Source organism: Cucurbita maxima, unplaced genomic scaffold (genome assembly GCF_002738345.1).
Source record: "Cucurbita maxima cultivar Rimu unplaced genomic scaffold, Cmax_1.0 Cma_Scf00023, whole genome shotgun sequence".
Classification (NCBI taxonomy): domain Eukaryota; kingdom Viridiplantae; phylum Streptophyta; class Magnoliopsida; order Cucurbitales; family Cucurbitaceae; genus Cucurbita; species Cucurbita maxima.
Window position 1 is genome coordinate 1,906,438 of NW_019272039.1, and position 15,201 is coordinate 1,921,638.

The 15,201-nt window shown below is 36.5% G+C and overlaps 3 protein-coding genes across 6 annotated transcripts; 1 reads left to right on the forward strand and 2 right to left on the reverse strand.

The window, feature by feature from the left end:
* Positions 1-1,105: 1,105 nt before the first annotated feature.
* On the forward strand, positions 1,106-3,336 carry LOC111497372 (peptide methionine sulfoxide reductase A5-like). Its single transcript, XM_023148160.1, has 4 exons — positions 1,106-1,429; positions 2,216-2,328; positions 2,405-2,549; positions 3,013-3,336. Exons 1-4 carry the CDS (start codon positions 1,130-1,132, stop codon positions 3,208-3,210), a joined length of 756 nt encoding a protein of 251 aa, XP_023003928.1. The 5' UTR covers positions 1,106-1,129; the 3' UTR covers positions 3,211-3,336.
* A 1,626-nt stretch (positions 3,337-4,962) lies between these two features.
* Positions 4,963-8,163, reverse strand: LOC111497340 (zinc finger CCCH domain-containing protein 6-like). Of its 4 annotated transcripts, XM_023148110.1 has the most exons (5): positions 7,964-8,163; positions 7,745-7,813; positions 6,561-6,764; positions 6,312-6,436; positions 4,963-6,212 (listed from the first exon to the last, which is right to left on the reverse strand). In XM_023148110.1, exons 2-5 carry the CDS (start codon positions 7,802-7,804, stop codon positions 5,171-5,173), a joined length of 1,431 nt encoding a protein of 476 aa, XP_023003878.1. In that variant the 5' UTR covers positions 7,805-7,813; positions 7,964-8,163; the 3' UTR covers positions 4,963-5,170. The 4 variants fall into 4 exon arrangements, with proteins under 4 accessions (XP_023003878.1, XP_023003881.1, XP_023003879.1 ...); XM_023148113.1 differs by lacking the exon at positions 7,745-7,813; XM_023148111.1 differs by having other exon boundaries at positions 6,561-6,743; positions 7,745-8,163.
* Positions 8,164-10,816: 2,653 nt separating this feature from the next.
* Positions 10,817-13,656, reverse strand: LOC111497354 (NAC domain-containing protein 37-like). The gene is made up of 4 exons (XM_023148137.1): positions 13,573-13,656; positions 12,538-12,725; positions 12,187-12,458; positions 10,817-11,613 (listed from the first exon to the last, which is right to left on the reverse strand). The coding sequence occupies exons 2-4, from the start codon at positions 12,704-12,706 to the stop codon at positions 10,966-10,968; spliced, it is 1,089 nt and encodes a 362-aa protein (XP_023003905.1). The 5' UTR covers positions 12,707-12,725; positions 13,573-13,656; the 3' UTR covers positions 10,817-10,965.
* Positions 13,657-15,201: the final 1,545 nt, after the last annotated feature.

Genomic DNA, 15,201 nt, shown 5'->3' on the forward strand with positions numbered 1-15,201 from the left:
CTGGGCTTTTCACCCATTGAGCCCAAGGATTGTTCTGGGCTTTTGTCTCTTTAAGCCCATCCAAGTAAAATTAAATTAAATTAAATGAATAATCCCGTCTTGGAATGATATTTTCAAGTTGCTCGAATGCTAGTTTTAATAAAAAGAGAATACTGTAAATAAACATGGATTATTTTATTTTATTAAATTAATTATTTAGATTTTTAATATGAAAAAAAAAATTGAAAATGATTTTTTTAATGTATTTTTACTGTCATTCTATTTCTCATCAAAAGAAAAAATAAATTAACCTTCTATTTTGTTGAACGGCCCAAAAAAGGCTGGGCTTCAACAATGTAGCGGGCTTTGCGGGGATTTGATTGATGGGCCTGGGCTTCAATAATGTAGCGGGCTTAGCGGGGATTTGATTGATGGGCCTGGGCTTCAATAATGTAGCGGGCTTTGCGGGGATTTGATTGATGGGCCTGGGCTTCAATAATGTAGCGAGCTTTGCGAGGATTTGATTGATGGGCCTGGGCTTCAACAATATAGCGGGCTTCTAATTTGCGGGGATTTGATTGATGAGCCTGGGCTTCAACAACATTAGCATTTGATTGATGGGCCTGAGCTTTAACAATGTAGCGGGCTTCTAGTTTGCGGGAGGTTTGATGGGCCTGGGCTTCAACAACGTAGCGGACTTCTTGTTGCGTGGATTTGATGGGCCTGGGCTTCAACAATGTAGCGGGCTGCTGGGCCCTGTATGCTTAAGTGAAGTTTCAACGAAGTTTGCGGGGGTTTATGGGCCTGGGCTTCAACAATGTAGCGGGCTTCTAGTTTGCGNGTATTTGATGGGCCTGGGCTTCAACAACGTAGCGGACTTCTAGTTTGCGGGTATTTGATGGGCCTGGGCTTCAACAACGTAGCGGACTTCTAGATTGCGTGGATTTTATGGGCCTGGGCTTCAACAATATAGCGGGCTTCTAGTTTGCGGGTATTTGATGGGCCTGGGCTTCAACAACGTAGCGGACTTCTAGATTGCGTGGATTTTATGAGCCTGGGCTTCAACAATGTAGCAAGCTGCTGGCCCATGTATGCTTAAATGAAGTTTCAATTCCTCGATCTGTCCGCCTGTGTTGCTGAGCAGACAGTAATGGCTCTTTTGCAGACGAACACTTGGCATCGCATTTCCACAATCCTCTTCATCCTTGTATTTTTGCTGTATGGCAGAGCCTATTGTATCAGAGGTCCGAGTCGTATCGTGGAATCTAGCAAGATTCCATCCAGCCATCAGTCCTTGAAGACCGCAGTTTTCGCTCTCGGAAGTTTCTGGAGATTCGAAGCCGTCTTTGGTTGCTTGGATGGAATTGTCCGGACCACCGTTGGCTACGCTGGTGGTTCTAAATTGAATCCCGAGTATCGTAGCTTGGGTGATCATGCTGAGTCTGTACGGGTTCGGCTTCTAACCTTCTTTGCTCCTTTATATCTTCTATTTTTCTGATTACTTAATTTCCTGCGTTTTGAATGATGTTGCGGGCTTCATTACCTCAGTAGATCCTGTCTATACGTTCAATTATATTGTATAATACATCGTGGCGTGTCATTCCTTCGGTGGATTTAGCTTTCCAATCTTGTTTTGCTTCTGTGATTGGATTTACTGTCTTGAAATTCTTCTGAAGAGAGGCATGAATTGTTGTTTTTCGACCATCGGCAGGATAATCGGCAACTGAAATTCTTATCGGTGAGAAGAAATCGTTTGACGAAGTTGTTGGAAGAAAATAAAGATGCAAGGAAATCATTTGACAACTTCATTTACCTATTTAAATATCTAATTCATCTTAAAAATGGCTGAAGAGTGGCCAACTTTAGTAATCCACGTGTTTGTTTGTCAAATGGTCAAAAGAATGTAATCGGGTTTAAATTGCTTGATTATCACTGTTGTGTTCATTTTAGGGGGCCCTGTCCAATTTGTTCGTCACAGATTTCTGATGGGTTCTTTCATTAATATTTATACTTCTGGTGCTTTATGGTTTTGTTGGATGGTATCACTTGCCACTTGTTTTTTACACGCATTCATTGCTCGGTTAATATTTATTGCCCTTTGTTTATAATGTCCATTGATATATATATTTATTGAGATTCTTGAAAAAAAAAAGCTATTTGTTAGTTTCATTACATTACATTACATGTGTGTTTGGATGGGATTAATTATTTATTCATGCTTTGTAATTCTCTGCAGGTCGAATATGATCCCAAGCTTACTAGTTTTAGGCAACTCTTAGAGGTTTTTTGGTCCAGTCATGATTCTAGGCATGTGTTTGGGCAAGGTCCTGATGTGGGCAAGCAGTATAGGTATATTATAAATTCTAGCTCATGATTTAAACATAATTAACCTTAGATAATGGTGTTACCAACTCTTTTGTGACAGATCTATTATTTTTACTAATGGCACTGAAGAATCAAGACTGGCTGCTGTCAGCAAAGAAAAAGAACAGCTGAAGTCGAGAGGAAGTGCTGTGACTACGCAAATTCAGCAACTTGGAGCATTTTATCCCGCAGAGGCTGAACATCAGGTTAGTATCATTGGTTAATATAATCATTTGAAGCAATTGCCTGACGAACTTTCAGCTTTTAAACTTTCCTGCTTCTTGACATGCAGCTCACCATGAAATGTTACAACTTTGGTTAAGATGTCTTTAGTCCTTCTCTACTTTTTAAATTGCTATCCTAGCCCTGTTTTCTTATTTGAAGATAGAGAAAGGTTAGAATGAAGTGGTGTCATTCTCTATTGAAAAGAGTCCTAGAACATTAAATGAATACAATATATTTGCTTATAATAAATGGTCAAAACGTCAAATATGGTACTTATGATAAACCGTAATGAAAGGCTAAATATCATTTACACTCGTTAAAAGTGCATTGGAAGTTCAGATTGATGGCCCATCTTGAGCCACCATAGTTTTATTGTTTGAATTGTTGCTGCACCGTGTGGTTAAAATGGATGTCAAATCTGACTGACACATGTTTAACACGCAGAAATTTGAGCTGAAGAGGAAACCCTTTTTGCTGCAATTAATGGGCAACTTGCCGGAAGAGGAGCTTGAGATGTCCACTTTGGCAGCAAGGATGAATGGGTACGCGGCAGACCTCTGTCCTCCAAAGACCCAGAAGCAAATTGATGTCAAGATCAATGACGTTATCAGAAAAGGTTGGCCCATTCTAAGAGAGAAATAAATTCATCTTTGTTCGAAATTCTAGCCTGAATATCAAACCATTGCTGTTGCATTAGTTGGTCTCCTTGTTCCTACTGCCGGATCATTACTAGATTGCAAAAGCCCAAATTGGTTGGGTCATTGATTGAATTGCCACTCTCACCTTCAATTTTGTGTATCTACAGATATCATTTTTTTTTCAAATCCATCATGTAGATTGATTATTTATTAAACAATTGGGATTTTTCTCATTCTTTAAACCTTCGTTTTCCTCTCTCCCGTCTCGGAATTGAGCTATGTCACAGATCAACAAATATTGGAGATTTGACGAGCTCACTAGATGCCATGAACAAAATATGTTAAGTTTATATGAAAAATATACGTTAATTCTGAGGGCGAATAAGTAATAAATCATATATAGATTTTTTTATCTTGGAACTCTACTTATAAAAATAATGTATCTAAGAGTGATGATTCCGACTATGATAGTTGGAATAATCACATTAATAGTTGCATTGACCCATTCCAAATTTCAGTCCAATCAAATGATCTGCAGCTAGTTTTTGATTTTGACTAATAAGGAAATTTTCATTCAAATTTAAAAGAATGGTTCTTATTTATAGTGACAATTATATGTCTCACGATCAAGGATATTTGAGATTTTCAAATTCATCAAAATTTCATGTACTGATTCTTGGAAAAAACGGAGTCTTTGTCTAAAGAATTGCCTTGAGAAATGGCAGATGTATAGAACCTTTCAACGAGATAGTACTTTTTCAACTCTCTCAAAATGGTACGCTGATGAGCAAAAGGAGGAATCCGCTCGAGGAGGGGCTCGCGTCTAATTTGGAATTCATAAGGGATTTACTTGTCATTGTATCATTCCATTCGATCTTTTAGGTTCCTACTTCACCTCGACGGTTATGCCACGATGTTCTTAAAGGAAGAAACCCTATGTATGTGAATATTTATTTGTGCATTCCAAACCTAAAAAAATAACTAAAAAGGGAAATTGAAAAGTGAAGCTTGAATTACAAATGGTTCCTAATGTTTTGTCATTTTTGGGGAAGTCAATTACATAAATAATTAAACAAAAATAATGCCGATGAGAATTATCACCTTCTCATCACCTTAAGTCATTCGTGTGCTTTCCTAATTTGTAACAGCTCAAATCCACCAACCCATCTCAATCTGTGCTTTTCTAATTTGTAACAGCTCAAACCCACCAACCCACCGTTGACAAATAGTCTGCTTTGGCCCGTCTCAAGGAGGGTTTATTTATGGGTCTCGACAAGTTCTACGCATAATAAGAGTCTCTACCTTGAATTAACTGTCCAAGTAGTCCCTAGTCTCTCAACTGATTTAATGAGATTGCCATGTCAACCTTATCCCGACCCTACACTCGGTTGAGTGACTTCAGATTCCTAATTTTTTTTTTTTTTTTAATTTCTTCAAGTCCTGTCAGATCATGGAGCTCAATGATGATAGACGCAAGTCAACTTCTAGACACTTTCTTTTAGCATATCCTCTAGAAGCTATTATATTTACAACGTTGACTTCTTCAAGATTGAAATTTAGGTAATGAAAACATAATGAACTAAGTATTCCGAATAGACTTGAAAACACTGTTCTGTGAAGAAGAATATGACCAAGAATCTACTTTATAGCCAGAATATGCACAAGAATCTACTTTATACCTATCATCTTCCAGGTTTTACGTTGACAAATTGTCCTTAAAAGTCCAAAAAAGTGATAAAAATCTTGTTTTTATTACTTAAAACCAAAAAGGAAAATATGTTCTATTTGCCAAATAGAATCGTATGCAAAGAATTCACATTCTTGCTGAAGGATTTACACAGGGAACACCAATTATCCCTGCTAATCTCAAACAGCCACTAATACATGCCCCAGATTCAAAATTCCCCCGTGGATATCTTGTTCAAATTCATCCTGAAAATCCTGAATAGTGAAGCATAACCCAATTAAGTCATCCCTGTTACTTCACCACACACTTTCATTCTCTTAGCGTTTTGATTCTTAAATGTGTCATCATGTTTGAATTGGCAATTAACGCCATTTCTACACCCTTTTGGGGTATCAAAGTAACTGCATTGTTTCCCAATCTTGGGTCTCAAGTTTTCTGCATTCATCTCATGTACCCTTTTCAGAATACGATGATGGTGATTATTTCCATCTTGTCCAGGTTTCTGTTCCTTACTATTCCTCTGGTTTCCATGTTGTCTCACCAAGTTCTTACAATAGTTAAGATCCTTGCATTGCTGACCATTTCTTACTGAACATACCGGTGCAATGTTCGCTTGAGCGGGAATTGCACCTATTTTAGAACAGTTCTTGGAATTCCGTACCATAATTTTTACCTTGTTGGGATCTGGAACTGGCATGTGGCTGGGGACTGGGGCTAGATTTACATCAGATGTAGGAATGATACTAATCTGAGGAAGAGCAGTGGCTACCTTGGATGGGAATCCATTCGACACTCTAAATAAGCTTCCATTTGGGAGCTTTGGTATCAGATCAGATTTTGGGAAAGACAAGGAAGGTTTGATCACTGGCTTCGACAAAGATATTGGTGCAGCAGTAGCCAGGGGTGTACTCCCTGATACTGCTTCAGATACTGGGGGAATGTTCGCCAAATTCTGGATCATTTTTGGGTCACTGAAAATTTTAATAAGCAAATTGGTGTTGATCATGCTTCCCTGCTCCATGCTTTTCATTAATACCGTCAATGCAGTAGATGCAACAGCAGCTACATCCATACCAACATCAGGTAACTTCTCAGTAGGCTTTTCACCTGCAGACGTATCAATTGTACGTACGAGTATTGCAGGTTCCAACTGAATGTTAGAAGCTGTAACAGGCATTGAGGTAGTACAGAGGTTTCCTACAGCAGCTGAATCTGGCTCTAAATCTTCGCACTCGTCTTCCTCGATCGGAATGATAGGGACAAGAGGAGTGAAGCTATCATCATAAACTTCATCCTCAATATCAGTAGATACGGAAGCACTATACAGCAAAAGAAAGGGAGAGACATTATCAGAAAGGTTGATGTTAACAAAATAATGATCCTCCAAACTGTGTCAAGAAACAAAAGAATGAAATTACCCTGAAGGAATAGCAGACACTCGGGGATTAACTACTTCAAGAAATCTCATCTCCCTCAATTTTTGAGATTCTACCTCTATACTTTCCTCTCCTGCTGTCACACACCAGTTGCAATCCATAACAAACTGTACAGACATATTGGAAGAAGTGTTAAACATCCGAAAATGATGCAGGACAGACATACATCACATAGCCACTAAAGTGAATTCATATTGAGTGAAGTGAACAGAAATATCAGAAAGAGCTCACCTTAAGAGGGCATCTCCACTTAATCAAAGAGATGCTGGACAAATTAGCTAATTGGGTTCCCGAAGGAGTAACCTCAAATCCAGGAGGGCAATCGTTAAATTCGGCAGTATAAGGATGCAACATCCTGGGAGTTTCTGCTTCGAGATAATCTGAAGATTTCAGGCCAGCTTTTGAAGGACAGTCCTTTGATGAGAATAGCTTCACCTATTTAAAACCACAATTATTCACTCTTACAAACTCATTGGAAGTAAAATCAGTAAGGAAAGCCTTTAACTATTGAATATCAACATCTGTTTAATCATTCTGCAACATTCAATTATAAGTATAACATCATATAATGTTCCAATTTCTAACAGTTGCATGCAAGTACATATTAAAGTAATTTCACAGGCGAAATGATCAATCAATATCCTGCAGCACCCTGTCAAGGCATTGCCTCCCAAGTACCCTGTGACTCTCAGTATGACAATATGTGAACCAGAATGTGTTCATTAAGGTAGAAAATAAGTATTCAGTCAATAGCATCTAAGAAGATGCCAGCTCTGGGGGAAAGAAGGCAGAAACAGTGACAAAGTTTGTATTTTAAAGTGAGTAATGATTTCTGCTTCGCAACTACCTAGTTGTTTTGTCTTCTTTTTCTGCTTTTGTTTATTTATTTTTGGATTACCGCTTACGAACAAATACTTCCAATTTTCTGTTAATGTTTGGTAACAAGAAGCTTCAGTTATACATCACAGCCATGTTGTACACTTGAATCGAATTGTTATTTCGTCATCTCTATCAAACCATATTCTAGATTAACATCATATCTTCAAAGCTTCCATAATTTTATTGTCGTGACATTAAGAACGTCTCTCAGATCGTTCAAACTGACTGCGGTGGATTTAATTCCGTAATATGATTTATAGCCCCACTGTTTGCTTGCACAGAGTAAAATTTTAATCACAAGATTCACATTCAATAGTACTTTTTGTTCTCAAGGTGACGATTTCATTAGCAGCAAGAAATTAATCCTTCCAAATCACAGTATTTGAATTCGTTACAAAACGACCAAAATTATTGTTATCAAACTCAACAATGACAGAACGTTAACCTTAACCTAGCTTTGTTATGATTAAAGGTATATAGATTTTCATGATTTTATAATAACATCATACTTCGATTAGAAGATACCGCAATTATACCCGACAAAGATCAACTCCATGAGTCCACGATACACCTTTCGATTTCCTCTGCCGCTTCATCTCAAAATCCTAGATAAAAAACGCTCTAAACTCAAATCGATTCGCTTCAAATACTAACACTAAAGTTCCAGATTAAAGCTTATAGCGAAACAATCGATCGGTTGGGAAGGGTAATCTACTTAGAAACGAAGATTCGTATTATCTGAAGAAGAAAAATACCTCAATCTTAAAATCGATCCTATGGCACGGATCTGATTCTGAAACTTGTAATCGAAACGAAGACGATGAGAAAAATAGAATGAGATCAAAGAAGATGACGAAAGGAAAATGTGTGAAGATTAAGAAAATAAGGCGCCAAGAAAATCAGGCGCCAGAGATATAAGGAGAATCCCTAGAACCGGTTCTCTCGATTTAATTCCCTTTCCCTTTCCGTAAATGTTCGTGTTTAAATTTCATTCTTTTGGATTTAATTTAAATAAATAATTTCATTCTCCAAATTTTTAAAATATTTTTATTTTAAAGGTAATTTTAAAAAGTTTATCAAATACTAAATATATTTTTAAATCAAATTTTTTTCTTTAGTAAAACATAAATTTAATATTTGAGTGATTTATTATTATTATTATTATTATTATCTTGGTTAAAAAAACATATATTATTAGTTGGAGAGATTAATTACTTTTAGATTTTGAACTATTAATAATAATATAATTTTTTATTAAATCTTTTCAAAACTAACCAATTTTGATTGATTCTTAGGTTGATCTGACCAACTAAAAAATAAGGTTACAACCCAATCTAACCGTACTTTTAAAATCATTAGGAAGATTGAGAGTGTTTGACATTTGTAACCGAAGCAGGTCATCGTTATGAACTCTACTCAGGTTACTAAGGTCACCCACTCAACCCATTCAAAAAATTTTATTAGTTCAAAAGATTTTCCATTCTATAACAGTTCAAGTTCATCGCTAGTAGATATTGTCTGTTTTGACCCGTTACGTATTGTCGTTAGTCTCACGGTTTTAAACATGTCTACTATAAAAAGGGTCTAGCTCTACTCTGACTAGGATCTCGCACCGTCCGATAACTAATTCTAATATGATTTGTAATAGCTCAAATTCACTATTGTCCATTTTCATTTGATCCGTTCCTATCTGTCACATGGTTGCATGAAAAGGGCTAGAAGTTAAAAAGAGAGGTGTGGTTGCGTGCCATCACCAAATCATTGCTCTCCAAAGACATTGTCCCAAAGCCTCTCGTTTTTGTCAACTCATATACTCATTGCTTCTTTCTTTTTCTTGTTTCCTTTAATTCACAGTCACCAAACCATAGAGCTCACCACTTTTATGATCACCTCCCCTCACCCCCTCAATAACGTACTTTCAAGCTATAGCTTATACAAATGTAGCAAACCTACCCGGTTTCTTTTCCGTGCTACGTCGTTCGGTTTCAAATGAATCTCGTTCCATTCTAACTCTTAGCGGTTAATGTGTTCGTCGAATCAATATTGCATCTTGTATATGAATTATGATTTGGGCTTATCTTAATCTAGGTGAACGATACTTGAGTAAACAAACACTGCATTCCCTGACATTTTCCTGCAACATGGTCACGCTATTTAGTTCCCGCTTCTAATTTATTGTCCTCACTCACATGCTTTCTAAGAAAATTTCCTGGAGGTGATCAAACATAAAATTGCTCAAAGCAAAACACGCTTAACATTAAAGTTCTTACGATTGAGCCTCTGGAAAAGAAAGTGCACATGGTTGATATAAGTAGTAACTTTGAATCCTATCTCGATTTGTTCATGTGCGCCTTCTTTACTCGAGTGTCACAATTGAGGTTATGCAAGATATAGTTTATAGCAATTCTATGCATGTTTATGTGGATATAAGAAGATGTCGAAAGAATTTGCAGGGAATATTGTGGTTGTTAGAAACCGTCGTTCGAATCTAATTTTCTCGAGAGAAAGGGATCATATTGGTTTAAGAAGTTAACGTAGTAGTGAAAGAAAGACATGCAAGAAACTGAAGATATTCATGAGAAATATGGAGAGAAAGTTAAAGAAAAAGAAAAGAATAAAAAGAGGAATAAAGGGATGTGTTTTTGTAGAGTGTTGGAATACCAAAAAAGGGGAGAGAGGGGAATTAGGCTTAGCCTATAGGGACCATTTCAGCCCACTCAAGAATGGAAAAAGGACAACGTAAGACATGCGTTTTTGTCCATTCAGGAACCGCCCTCCGACACAACCTGCCGACCTCAAACTTAACTGCTCCTAACAAAAGTTGTCTGTCTTTCTTTCTTTCTTTCTTTGTTTTACAGACACACACAAAACCATGCAGCAGTCGCCACCTACCTCTCTTCCTGTGTCTCCTTTTATGCAATATGATAAGCCATCAAGTTTCTCTTTAAAAGCTCAGTTATCTTTGTAGTGTTTTTCAAACTCGACATGGGCGAGGTTGAATTGATTTGACAAAGTGGGGGCGAAGGTGAAAAAGGGTGTGCGAGAAGAGAAGCATGGCTATGAAAGGGATACGGTATATAAGCAAAGGAGCACGCTAGACAAGCATTTGGCCCACCAAAAACACCGCCGAGAACACAAAGGGTGAGCCTTCAACCATTTCTTTCACCTTTAAACTCATAGCCTTTTACACATTCTCCTTTTTCCCTCCTTCCAACACAAAAATGCATGGCCTTTTCCTCTCTTTTATCATAACCCGTACGCTTAAACTTCTAGATTAATTGATATTTTAACACGGTATCAGAAGAGGAGGTCCTAAAGCACATCCAACAAAGATCAAGAGAGATCTCGTTGTTGCATCATCGGGAGAGATACGTAATCCCAAAGTGAAAACTGAGTGTGAAAGTGTTGATATAATTAAATTTACCATAACCCATTAACTTAAGCATTTGAGTTTTTGATTTGATATCTTTATTGCTACCGTAAGAACGACATCATTAAAGACACTTGTCTCTCGACATCATATTATACGACGTCGAGAGAATGATACCTCTCTCGATCGACTATATATAAAGCTCATTTAGTTTGAGTCGAGAGAGAGAGATTAAGAGAGAGAGAAAGAGTTTTTTTCTTCACTCATTCACAACCATATCATACAAAAATACATTATAGAGATATGATCCCAAGATCGATAATAACCCTCGTAAGAACACATATATTAAAAATATTATCCGACAAGAACTCCCCCAAATAATCATCTTCATTTCTCAAATATGCAAATCCCAAAATCAGACTCCGGGTTCGAACTCAAGAACCCTTTGTATAAGTCCTCTTCATCATGCCCTCTATTCTCCATCAATAATATGGCCATGTCCGCTGAATGATGATTGTTATTATTATTATAGTTATTATTTTGTGCTCCAAACCTCGAATCTCCTTCGCCTTCAAATGCATCTTCTTGACTCAATTGAGAAGCCACAAACTTGTCCAATGCCCTCCAATCCGTCACCTTTGAGCTCCTATTATTATTATTATTATTATTATCATCGTACCTTCTTTTTGTCGGTGGCTCTTCTTCTTCATTGCATTCCGACACCAAAGATATGGAGCTTGATCTTTTCATTAATGGAAGAGATGGGCTCTCAAGCTGTGGAAGTTGTACAAATGGATCATTATATGCTATCAACTTCACATTCTCACCTTCTATCTCTTGCTTACACATCATGTTATTGTGCTCTAACAACCCTTGTGGCATCGACTGCCTCGACATGAACTCGAGCGGATCGATTCCCGAGCAGACCCGGCTCGGTTCGTCATAGAAATAGCTCGAATCCCACTGCTCGACTGTGGTCTTCGATTGTCCATTCGCTCGCTTCTTGAATGCCCTACACACCACCCATCCTTCTTCCTACCAAAAGAAAAAAAGAAAAAAAAAACCAAATAAGCCAAAACCCTAATCACAAATTGATACTCTTTATGGGTGTCTGGTAAAGTGATGAAAATAGAAAAAAAAAGTCAAAGATGATTGACAAACAGGAAGGATGGAAAGAACATAAATTCAAACACGACAATTATATGCCTTTGTAAGTATCAGCTTTTGACTTAGAGGTTTGGTGGGTGTCATCTGTTAAAACTGTACAATTTAGTGGACTAATTATGGAAAGTAAAAGTTGTCCCATTTCCCTCACTTTTTTGTCATTTTTCCACGCATTTTAAAGCAGTAAAAGTCATAAGTTCTTCATGTTCATGAAGCTCAACTCATGAGGTTAATTTGACATATATAGATCATTTTGTCTGGATAAAGTTAAAATGATGAACAAAAAGATAAATTTTTACCACTCAAAATAGCATTTTTAATCCCTTTTGTCAATCTTACACAAATTACAAAAAGAAAGAGAGAGAAGACAGGACTCAATGAAGTCTACTTAGCATGCATGATTGAGAAATATAGATGAAGAAAAATAAAAGTAAAAGAGTTTGCCTGTGGAGGGCCGTTTTCATCCGATTCTAATCTGTACTCGTGCATGATCCAATCAGTCTTTTGCCCGTTCGGGGCTCGTCCTCGATAAAAAACGAGGGTTTTTCTCATTCCAATGAGCTTATTCTTGTCATAAACTGCCTTGTCTCTCCCAGTCGCCTTCCAAAACCCGGCCAATGTAGCCCTATTCGTCCTCGTCCCGGTCGGATATTTCTTGTCCTTATGACTAAAGAAGTACCACTCATTTTGCTCTTCATAACCAATCCAACATTTCTCTGCCCATTACAACATAACTCTCAGATCATTAAAAAGATTTAGGGTAAAAAAAAAAAACCCTAATAAAAAAGAGTATACCTTGAAGATCCCAGGGCTCGATCCTGTAAAGATCGATATCTTTGATGACATCAAGATCAATCTTTTGTGAAGCTACCTTCTTCCTTAGATAATATCCAACGAGCTCTTCATCGGTCGGATGAAATCGAAACCCAGGCGGAACACACGACAACTCCATGGACTCCATCATCGTGACGGACGGTAAATTACTGCATCAAATTCATCCCCACAACACAAAATTAAAGCTCTCCGCATGCCCTAACCTCAATCATCTCTACACTATTACCAACACCCACCACCTTATGATGGATCAAAGAAAACAAGTAAAGGGGTTTATATATATATATAGATATAGAATGGAATGTTGAGAAAGGAAAGAACTTGACGAATGAGATGATGCCAAGTGTAATGGGAGATAATGATAAGTTCATTTGGTGGTGATGGTGGTGAGCAGCGAGAGACACCCCACCAATTTTAATCTGTGAGGGGGAAAATAAACGGCGTGTTATAAACAAAACCCATTACCAGAGACAATGATTCCGTTTTGTTGGGGGGAAAAACCTGTGGGGAAGGAGGTGAAAAAAGTGAGAGGATTTTAGGGGGTTTTTTTGATGAAGGAAAACGGACAACTAAAAGGGTTTTTTCTGTGAAATTAATGATGTTGTCTTGTGTTGGTGAATGGTGGGAATGATGGGAATGATGCCTCATGAACCGCCTCTCATCCATTGCCATACCCATAAACCAATAAAATAATATTAAACAAAAACGGGGTGTAAGGATGACGTGATCAGTTATCACAAATTAGCACGCGGTTCGGTTCTCGAAACACTCAGACAGACACAGAGACCCAACAGTTCCATTGGATCTATCTCTACCTTAAAAAACAAAAAAAAAAACAAAGAATTTCACAGAAACGGGAGTGGGTTTTGTCTAATTGTCGAGAATTTTTAAGGCACACCTCGAAACTAGCCAAATTCCTCATTCATTAACCATAACATGTTCTCAAAAGGGGTAAAGATTGAAAATAATATTGATGATTGTGTTATTGTTATATACCTGGGAGAAGAGTCACCGGCGGCGGCGGTGGTGGCGGCAGAGGAGGAGGAGGAGAAGGAGGAGGAGGAGAGAGTGTAATTTTTAGGAGGGTTGGAGGGGGAATGGAGAAAGAATATAAAAGGAGGGGTTTAGGGTACTGTGTAGGGTCAGTGTCTTCTTGCGCATGGCTTGATGGCTGTCCCTAGTGGATGACGTCTATTTTTTTTTTCTTTTAATTTTTTTGAGATTTTTATGGGACTTTTTGGTGGTAAAATGTGGAAGGAAGCCGACCGTTGAACTCTTTTGTTAAGTACGTTTTTATTATTACTATTGTCGTTTACCATATTGCTTGGTTTTGTGTTTTCATTCCTTTTCTCAACAAATTCATAATATGTTTTTTTTTTTGTTATATATATATATATATATATATATATATATATATATATATATATATATATTTTTTTTTTTTTTTTTTTTTTTTTTTTTTTTTTTTTTTTTTTTTTTTTTTTTTTTTTTTTTTTTTTTTTTTTTTTTTTTTTTTTTTTTTTTTTTTTTNGAATAATGATGTAAATATGATAGCAAAGAAAACTTAAATAAAAATATGTATTTTCCTTATCGGTGACTCGATCATAGTAACTTTAAAGTTAAATGTATTTTGTTTGGATTAACTTGTGTGGATAATTTTTACTTTTAGAAGCGAGAAGCGAGAAGTAAGTAATGTGATCATGTCGTATGAATATCGAAACTATTAAGTACTAAATCCTGATTCGATGTTACATTTTACCTTAAAATTATTGTTATTTTTGGGATGGAAAGATTGAAACTTACAACTAAGAAGAGATATTAATGTAGGCCCATTTATAGAAACTTTATTAGAATCATTCATATTTAATTAAAAAAAAACAATACTTTAAGAATAACTTCATAATATAAACATAAATATATATATATATATATATGCAAACATTCTTTAAGAGTAAGAAACAATTCTTTAAAAAAGAATAAAATAAATTCAGAAACACGTGAACTACAACCATCGAGATATATATATATTATTTTTTTTTTATTTTTTTTGGGGGGTGATATACCCTTTGTGATAATTAGAATTTTAAAAATATAGATTACTTTTAAACTTATAAATATATATTTCAATTTGGTTAATGTATTTTAAATATATTTAATTTTTTAATTTTAGAAAGAACCATTATGTATTGAGTCAATAAAAAATTAAATATATACGATAAAGTAATTTACAAAAATAATTAATTTCGTTCATGAAAAACATATTATATATGTGATATTTAAGTTAAAAAACCATAATATCGTGGAATTTGAGACTTACATCAACCACGCTGGCAGAATACTAAAGAGATAGGATGCCACGTAATGCCGCCAAAAGCCGACCGTCCACGCTGGGAGTGATTAAATGGCTGACATGGCATTTTTTGAGTTTGATGTAGAAAGATATTGTCACCCGAACGGTGACGGATGAAACGTATATATCAGAGTCAGCTTAATCGCGTCGGGGGCACTTTGGTAATTTGGTGGAGGTAGAATTCCGGCCAGCAAATGATTTCTCGACAAGTATTTTGGAGAAGAAAGAAACAGTTGTCCAGTATGGGGAAAAAAAAAAAAAAAAAAAAAAAAAAA